Source organism: Euprymna scolopes, chromosome 12 (assembly GCF_053919585.1).
Source record: "Euprymna scolopes isolate OS-2025 chromosome 12, ASM5391958v1, whole genome shotgun sequence".
Classification (NCBI taxonomy): Eukaryota; Metazoa; Mollusca; class Cephalopoda; order Sepiida; family Sepiolidae; genus Euprymna; species Euprymna scolopes.
The window spans coordinates 18,816,023-18,825,910 of record NC_136493.1 but is presented as its reverse complement, the minus strand read 5'-3'; the positions used below and the strand labels follow the sequence as shown (position 1 = coordinate 18,825,910).

The 9,888-nt window shown below is 36.8% G+C and overlaps 1 protein-coding gene across 1 annotated transcript; it reads left to right on the top strand.

The window, feature by feature from the left end:
- The first annotated feature begins 7,735 nt into the window (after positions 1–7,735).
- LOC145291602 (uncharacterized) lies at positions 7,736–8,854 on the top strand. The gene has a single exon (XM_080137680.1). It carries the CDS (start codon positions 7,736–7,738, stop codon positions 8,852–8,854), a length of 1,119 nt encoding a protein of 372 aa, XP_079993806.1.
- Positions 8,855–9,888: the final 1,034 nt, after the last annotated feature.

Here is a 9,888-nt window from a genome sequence, read left to right as displayed (position 1 = left end):
AAGGACAATCTATGGTCTAAGTCTAAGGTGTCATGGCCGCCAAAAAACTATTTCTTCTCTAATGTCTGTTCTTTCTATTATTATTATTATTATTATTATTATTATTATTATTATTATTATTATTATTATTACTATTACTGTATATACTGTATAATATATATATATATATATATATATATATATATATATATATATATATATATATATATACCATACATGTGTTTGTATTTTAATACTATTCCTTTTGCATGACGCATGAGACAGAGAAGCATGAAACTTTTATTTCAGAAACGACTACCAGACATTAGACGAAAGAAAGTTTTTCAACGCGCACGCGCGTCAACAATCTACAAACACTATAAGGTAAGGTATTAGAGCATGGCACTAAGTGGCAACTTAGATAAGTCCAATCCTCCAGTATTCTATTTTATTCGCAACCTGTCAGATAAAATAAAAAAAATCTCGATGTAGGGTGCCCCCCTCCACCATTAAACGTTTAATGGTGGAGGGGGGCACCCTACATAGAGATTTTTTATAGAGTTATTATAACTTAACATCGGAAGAGCGCGATTTTAAATAAACAAAAAACAAGAGAACAATTGGAACGCTGAAATATTAACGTTATTATTATAAAATTATTATTATTACATGGGAAGAGTGGGGGTTAAAATAACTTAAACGTAATACAGAATTGAACGATGTAAAAAAAAAAAGAAGATATATCAAAATGTGAATTTAACTATAATACTCACTATGGGATCTGTTCAGTGCACAATTTACCTATAAGTATGTCCAACGGCTAAGTAACTGTAAACTTTCTTTTTTAAAAAATAATCCATTATAATAAACAAAACGACTCATAGATATCTATCTATGTTCTTTTTTTTTTCATTTTAATATACTTTCATAGAAATGTTTCTGTTATGTAAAAAAAAAAAACCTATTTTCTTTACGTTACAAGTGTCACTCTCATACATGAATCCCATAGCTAATATAACATACTGACCCAACGGGTAACGGGTAGTCTAGTATATATATATATATATATATATATATATATATATATATATATATATATATATATATATTAGCCTTAAAATATTCATGTTAGATTATTCTGTAATTTTCTTCCAAATCCAATTCATATAAGCAATATATTATTAATTAAAATATATATATATTAATTAATTTGAGATGATAAGTCATAATGTCTGCCATTTGAATGAAATGGATTTCATTTCGAATTTTGTATGATTTATTTGTAACGGATGCAATATTAACATACATCACTATTTCTTATATTAAGGAATGTTTTTTTTTTACATAAAATTGTGTACAACAAATATTTCTTCTGAAGAGACCTGCGGAAATTCCACAGCTTCTATATTCTGTAGTGGTATAGTTTTATTTTCGGGGTGCTTGTGCGAATTATTTTCCGACTTCTTTCTCAAAGCCTTAGTAAATTTCCTTCTCATTCATTTAATGATTAAAAAAAAAAGTAAGAACACCCGTTTAAGCGTCGTAGGTACGGCACAGGTGTAAATTTCACGAAGTTAGTTTTTCCATCTTCAATCAGAAAAATAATTAAACTTGATTTAAGCCGGAATCACAAGAAAGTGTGAGTTTTAGTTTCATATTTGTCAAGCAGGGACATCATAATTAACGTTTAAAAATTACGTTGGATATGTTATATTATGTCGGGGCGACATCGAGTTTCCTTGCTGATAGTCAAATTACGAAAATCGATTAAATAGTGAAAATTTTAGATAAAAGAACATTGTTGTCGGTAAGAACGAAGACAAACGTATTATAGATTTCGGAATTTTGTATGGGTTAGTAGAACAATATACACAACGGAAGAAATGCAACGTTTGGAAAGAAATATTAAAATTTTTGGTACTAGTGCAGAGAATGATCCGGACGTAAATAATAACGTTATTATTTAAAATACCATTCTTAACATGGGGAGTGTGTGCTGTACCTATTCTATACTGCAACCTTACAATTGAATAAAAAAACATATCATAAAACTTGAATTAAAATTAGAAATACGATTTAAAATATAGCGCAGATCACTCTCTGTACTAGCACCAAATTTCTTAACAAATATGTAAAAAAAAAGAGTTCGGAAACGTGCTTAAAATCACTAGTTTAAAGGTACGAGTTTGATTACGTAATAGCAAGCGAATAGTAGAGATGTGTGCAAGTTGAATTTTGTAATAGCAATTAAATAGTATATATCAGCACAAGTTTGTCAGTGGTTAGTTAGTTAGAGAGACGGGTGACAGACAGACAGTTGAGAACTGGAGAGAGGATCAGATAGCCTGGTAAGCATTTGGAATAAATGTTAGCTTAAAATACAACCGGAAGCTTGTTGGCCATTTCTTGCGATCGATGGTTATTTCAGCTTTTGCAGGGTCGTCAAGTAAGACCCCAGGTTGATGAACATAATGTTTCCCTGTTTGGCAAGATTATAATTCCAGGAAAAGTCCTCCATCTTTTTATTTTTAAGGAAATGGGTGTTTATAAAATGTTATATACCATATAAAAACTGTATCTATATGTGTAATGCATGTATGTTAAGAGTTATACACACATTTTCAATGAATATTATGAAATACTAGACGAAACAAAAAAAGTCATTATACACCACCGTACGCTATATGTGCACCTAATATACATCCCTTACTTATATATTACCCCAGTATCTTACATATTGTTAGCCTGCAGCTTGGTAAAAGCTGTTCGGTAAGCATAATGTTCTTAGTGTTTTATTGATTATTGTGGTAATTATTACTGACCGGAACTCGATGTGGAGGGGGGGCAGTGGAATTCTGGGAGGCAGTCGTTCAAGCAAAAGGTATAAAAAAGTGCTGATTTTATAGTAGTAGTAGTAGTTTGTTGTCCACCACGTGGGTCGGACCGAACTTTGCGTAGCATCAACTTGTGGGTTATAAAACACCCCTATCGTTGATGTTTTAGTTGAACTTTTTTGTTTAGTCAAGTTACACGTTTCACAGTTACTATTACAAAGACAATTTGTCGTTGTAAGCAACGAGGCAATACGTTGCAACTCCAGTTAGCCGAGAAAAGCCGAGAAGGATTCTCCACACAAGTTAAGAGTTTCATTGTTTTTTCCTTCTACGTCGAGTTCAGGTTTAGCCGTTGAGTTGCAGAAACGCCCCCCCCCCCTTCAGTCGGTTAAAATCCGACACTTTGCAACGTAACGCAAAAAAAAAAAAAAATGAACGACCCTATTACTCGGAGGGAACTAGAGAGAAGGCTATCCCTTCTTCAAAGAAAAATAAGGGCGACTGTGGTGGGTATGGAAGAAGACCCTCTATCCTTGAATGTGTTTTTATCCTTTGAAAAGGATATAGAAGGATGGCTAGAGGAGCTTGAGGGTGTGTCTTGGAGTATGGAGGAGCAACTGGCCTCAGAAGAGGAAGCTGAATCGCTTGTTGAACTTTTTCAAGCTTCGTTTAGATTTAAGAGAGAGGTAGGACAGAGACTGGGAGTTGTACGGACAGTCAGTGAAGGAAATACTTCAGAGGTCCCTATAGAAGATAGGAGGTCCACCAACGTTGAACCAACCTTCAACCCTCATAGTCAGGAAGCCACTAGTATCCCAGAAGCAACCAAATCCTTCAACCCAACCGCACATTTTTCCTTTTCAGTAGAACCTTTTAAAATCACACTGAAAGGGCCACATTTCAGTGGAAGGGATTTTGAAAGAAATAGAAGTTTTAAGGACTTTCTCACTAAGTTTGAGAATTGTGCAATGTCTATACCATCGGCATCAGGAAAGCTATATTTTTTTAGGTGTTCTCTTGAGGGTAGAGCCCTTCAACTTATTGACCACTTGTCCGTCTCCGAAGACAGTTACCCAGTGGCTCTAAAATTGTTGAAAGAACAATACTTGGATGAGGAAGAAATACGTGGCGAAAAAATCCAAGGTATATTAGATTTTCGCTTTGAGAGCCCAAAAGACTTGGTGGGGTTGAAGGACTTTATGATAAAAACGCAGGCGGACGTATGGGAACTTAGAACATCATACAGCTGTGACTTATATGATGACCAGTCGGCAGGTGCCATAATAATTTCTCATGTATTGTTTGCGAAATTACCATCCAACATAAAAAATGAACTGATCAGGATTTCTGGAAAAACCTATCCAACATTATCAATAATTCTGTTGAAGACACCATAAATTATTAAGCGTTTTTTGATTATTAGAAAACCTGAACAGCACCCTGTGACCAAGCTGAGGCCCCCACCTAGACTTAGGAAAGAAAGTGAAGAAGAATCACATTCCTCCCTGAAGGCTTTCAATGCCAAAGTGGAATCAAAACCACAAAAATGTGAGTTTTGTAAAAAGCAAGAACATTTTTCGGAAAATTTTCCCTGCTACACCTCCCACGAAGCCCGCATTACAAGGTGCAAAGAACTTTAGCTGTGTTTTAGATGCCTAAAAAAGACACATAGGGGAGCAATGTGCCCTTTGAGAACAGCTAAAAATAGTAGCTGTAGCAGCTGCACTGTTAAGGGCCACGTGACAGCAATGTGCCCAGACAAGAGAGGCAAGGTGCGTGTGGACAACTGTGGACATACGAATGACTACAGCTATGGTTTCATGTCTCCTGTAATCAACATAGTTGTAGGAAAGGGAAATAACCAGTTGGAAATAAATTGTCTCCTGGACACCGGAAGCCAAAGGACCTACTTGGATACCTCTGTGCTGGAAAAACTGAATTTCATTTCTACAGCTAAAGAAAGTAGGTTGGAAGTGAAAACCTTTTTGGGCTCAGAGACAAGACCTTTTAAAGAGACCACAGTGGAGTTAAGACTTATCCCTGAGAAAGTTCACACTCTTCAAATTCTGTCCAGTAATTTGAATCTTTCGCATGAGTTACTAGAGCTTCCGCAGATAATTAAAAACCTGAAACAACATCAGTTAGCAACTAAGTACAATTCCCGGGACAGTTATATTAAAATTGAGGGGCTGTTGGGAGTTGACGCCATTCAATTCATAGAACCATTTTAAATCGTCCCCTGCATGTATGGAGCCGCTTTTTCCACACCGAGAGGACTTGTACCCTTTGGTAACAGCCGTTGCTTCATGTATGAGAATCAGTTAAAACCAAGACACAAAGTAAAGAGAGGGGCAAAAATTAATTATACCTCCTTGTTGGACAAAACACCTCCACTTTCCGAGTACAGAATTAAGTTTGTGCTGAATCCAGAGGAGAAATACCCAGACCCGTTAAAAGCTTGGTTTGAAGAAGGAAACGTCCAGAGAGGACTAGAAAACATGTTTAGCATGGAGTCACTAGGGTTACCTATCACAGAGGAATTCTCCACCGTGGATGAAGAGATGGTACAAAAGTTTAGGAACACTATATCCTACAAAGATGGCCGATACCATGTACAGCTGCCATGGTATGAAGACAAAGTGAAGTATTTGCCTTCTAACCACAATGCTGCTCTTAAAATACTGGAAAGAGTAGTTAAAGACCTGGAGAAGAAAGGCCTCTATGACCAATACGTAGATGTCTTTAGACAACAGGAAGACGAAGGGATTATAGAGGAAATAACAGTGACTCCAGAAGATTTTCAAAAGTACATATGGATTCCGCACAGACCGGTACTCAAACTGGCTGATCAGACGACCACGAAGGTGAGACCTGTGTTCAATTGTTCCTACAAGGGGGCAAATGCTACATCTTTGAATGAGGCAGCCTATCCAGGAGTCAACCTAATGGGAGACATGTTAGAACTGTTGATTCGCTTTAGGGCCTAAAAATATGTATTATTGGCCGACATAAGGAAAGTATTCATTATGATTCGTCTAGAGCTAGAAGAGGACCGCAATCGTTTTTGTTTCTTCTTGAAAAAAGGCGACAACTTGCATTATTACAGATACTCTACCATCTTATTCGGTTTCAATGCAAGTCCATTTATATTAAATTATGTCTTAAAATATCATGCAGAAAAAATCCTGCAGATGAATGTTCCCAAGTACTCAAGTCAAACTTTTATGTGGATAATTTAGTGAAAAAAGGAAATGATGTAGATACTCTATCTACGTTATACTCAGCGGTGAAGGAACGACTGCAAGAGGGTAACTTTGAGATACAATCCTGTAACTCGAACAGTGCAGTGTTACAAGAAAAAATGGCGACAGATGGAACTCTGTCAGGTTTTGATTCTGGTGTGGAGAAAGTTTTAGGGTATTTGTACAACCCCCAACATGATACTATGAAGGTCTGTTCGCACCAATGCGATGTAACCGCATCAACAAAAAGGAAAATGCTGTCTGAAGCTTCCCAAATATTTGATCCCTTGTCCCTATATCTTCCAGTGACAGTAAGGAGCAGAATGTTGATAGATGAACTTTGGAGGCAAAAGTTGCATTGGGATGATGAAGTTTCAGAAGAGTCAAAAAAACCTGGAAAGCTCTGGCAAAGGACTTAACAGAATTGGGTTCTGCATCATTTCCAAGGAGAGTCCTAGATGACAATAAGCCCCTAAAATTATTCCTATTTTGTGATGCATTCAAAAGTGCATACGGCTTTTCAGCATATGATGTACAAGATGGACAGTCTGCACTGGTGTTTGCTAAAGCAAAAGTAGCACCCTTAAAAGGTAAATCTCTACCCACTTTGGAGCTTTTGTCAGTGTTTCTAGCATTGAAATGTTTTCCCTTTATAAAGGAAGCCTTGAAGTACTGCCTGATAGAAAAAGTATATGTTCTAACGGACGCTCAAGTGGTATTGGCTTGGATACTATCAAAGTCGATAACCACAAAAAACATATTTGCGCGCAACAGGCTGCAAGATATAACGCAAATATCTGCAACAATCAGGTCAGAGATGAAGTTGGAGTTGAGTTTCCAATACGTGCCAACTAAGGAGAACCCAGCCGACTACATCACAAGAGGACTTTCCTTTAAAAAATTTCAGGAACACCTTTCCTATTGGTATGAAGGCCCTGCATGGATAAAGCAGGAAGAAATTCGGTGGAACAAGCTCGAGTTATGTTGTCTCTCGGAAGAACAAAAGGAATGCATTCATCCTGCAATGAATTTGTTTACGAGACACAACGAAAGTTCCCCTATAGTCTCTGTGGAAAGATTTTCCAACTTCAACAGATTAGTTAATGTAATGACTTTGGTTTTTAAGTTTGTCAACAAAACGTTGAAGAGAGGTGAGGACAATCACCTTCTGGCAAAAATCTTTTTGATAAAGTTGATGCAAGGGAAATCTTTTGCCGCAGAGTTGGATTTTTTGTTGGATCCTGAAGGTAAGAGTCCACCAAAATTAGTGAAAAACTTAAACCTATTCCTGGATCCCTCCAATATCATTCGTTCAAGAGGAAGGATAGGTGGCTCGGAATGGCATTCCTATGAGGTGCAAAATCCAATTTTTTAGGAAAAAGACACCATTTAACCGATTTGATCATAAAGGACACTCATCAGAGAAACCAACATTTGGGTTTAGCAACAACCTTAAATGAAATAAGGTTAAAAGGATATTGGATACCACAAGCCAGACAGGTTGTTAAAAAAATTGTGAGCACTTGTGCCAAGTGCAAAAGATACAATGCCACTGCCTTCTCAACACCGAATGCAATAGACCTTCCTAGCTCTAGAGTAAATTTGGTAAGACGATATCTCCATACCGGTGTGGATTACACCAGTCACATCTGGGTTAAGGGAGAAGTAAAGGACTATAAAATGTATATCCTCATCTTCACGTGCATGGCTATCAGAGCGGTTCACATAGAACTAGTCCCAGATATGAGTGTATCTTCATTCTTGCAGGCCTTTGTTCGTTTCACAAATGCGAATGGAATCCCCTCTCACCGCTACTCTGACAACGCAGGGACTTTCATTTCTGCAGCCAAAATAATTGATCAGGGATTGATCACTGATGAGTTCAAGGAGAAGTTTGGTTCTTATCACCTTAAGCAGTGTACCATTCCACTTTATTCAGCTTGGTATGGAGGTACTTGGGAAAGGACAATCAAGACAGTTAAATCCTGTCTCTACAAAACTATAGGAAGGGGAAAGGTTGACTATTTTGGTTTATTAACCATGTTATCAGATATCCAGCGTGCCATTAATAGTCGTCCTCTGACTTATAAAAGCTCTAATGAAATGGATTGCCTAACTCCCAACTCTCTCATGAATCCAAATGTGGGGCAAGGTTTAATGATAAGATTGGACAATGAAAAACTGGAACTAACCGAGCCACTTAGCAGGATCGAGGTAAAGAGAACGCTCCGTCTTCGTGAAGAAAGTTTAGAAAAGTTTAGAAAGATGTGGCACGAAGATTACCTGTTGAGCCTGAGAGAAAGAACTCTTGAGTTATCTGACCCTTCCTTTGATAATGCCATCAAAAAGGGTGACATAGTGTTAATAAAGGGCCCTTTTAAAACTAGACCATTTTGGTCTATAGGTGAAGTCCTGGAGTTGATTGAAGGAAAGGATGGGTTGGTTCGTTCAGCAAGAGTGAGAAAAGGAAATGGAGCTACATTAACCCATTCAATCAATCATTTATTTCCTCTGGAGATTAATTCTCTTTCTGAAAATGTGGATAATGAAATTCTTCATGAACCAGAGGGTGTGCCAGATCAAAATATATCGTCCCAACCTGATGAGAGTGTTAGAATCTGGATACGACAACATGATAACGAGCAAATATTTGTTTACATTGAACTAGAAACCAACAACGCTACTTTTGTAGGAAATCATTTTCAAATGTATATATTACGATACCGGAATGTTTTTGGCAAGGACATTTGTACGTGGAATTTATATTTTATTTCATGGATGCGAATACGAAAGAACTGATACTTGCAGTGTTCGTGCCCAATCAGCTTTTTTCTACGGTATGCGGATGAGAGCTTAAAGCTAGCATAACTACCTACCACAGGAATAAGGATACTTTAAGCATTAACAATGAGAAAAACACAGCAAGAAGATAAGTGATGTTCTCACATTAGACCATTTTTTACTCTGCCAATGCAAGTCAAATGACTGTGAACAGCATTTCACATGAAATGGAAACAGTAGGCCATCTTTCCCTAGAGTTGTTTCGAATGAGATCAACATTAATTGATATATAGAACTATATATAGTACTGAATAATAGAAATGTATATTTATATTTATATTTATTTATATTTTATTTAGCTTTTGCCAATAGTAACAAAACTAGACGTAGGAAAGCAACCTCTGTAAATGATCGTACGTCAGAAGTATTGCATTCCTCAATGCAGGCAAATTGAATCAAGCAACATTAACTGTCACCTGTTGAATGTTTACGAAGTTGATGCAGCTGATGTCAGAACAGTTAGGAGATGAGTTCACCGATTTCAATGTAGCAACACAGATATGAATGATAAAACGAATACCTAACATTTTCGTCCTATGCATGAAAAGGGGCTGGGAAAAAAGTGTAATCACGTTTTCATATAACCTTTCTCGACAACAAAACTGTTACTTCTTTAAATATAAACACTCTCTTCCTTGTAGCTGTTCAACTTTTCCGCATTTGAGTTAAAAACAAAAGGTTCTACTTTGCGAACGAACCTAGGATTTATATGATTGTTACCTCGTTTTGGAAACACAACTGAAATTTATTGTGGAATAGTTTCCCAACAGTATATTTGCAGCAAACACTAATTTTTCTATACATTAGACATTACGGCAATTGTAAAATATACTTTTAAACATAACTATGCTTCAAACTAGGGCAGGCAGAACACGAGTTTGCCTCTAGTATTATTTGCTTCTAAATCCTATAATCACATAGTTTGTAGGCGAGAAGCTTCCAATCAGTTCGCTAGAGAGAACAAGGCGACTTAACTTCATCTGCGATTTAAT

What these genes read in the sequence shown, in the direction of transcription:
- LOC145291602 (XM_080137680.1), top strand. Translation starts at nt 7,736, where the DNA reads ATGTATATCCTCATCTTCACGTGCATGGCTATCAGAGCGGTTCACATA.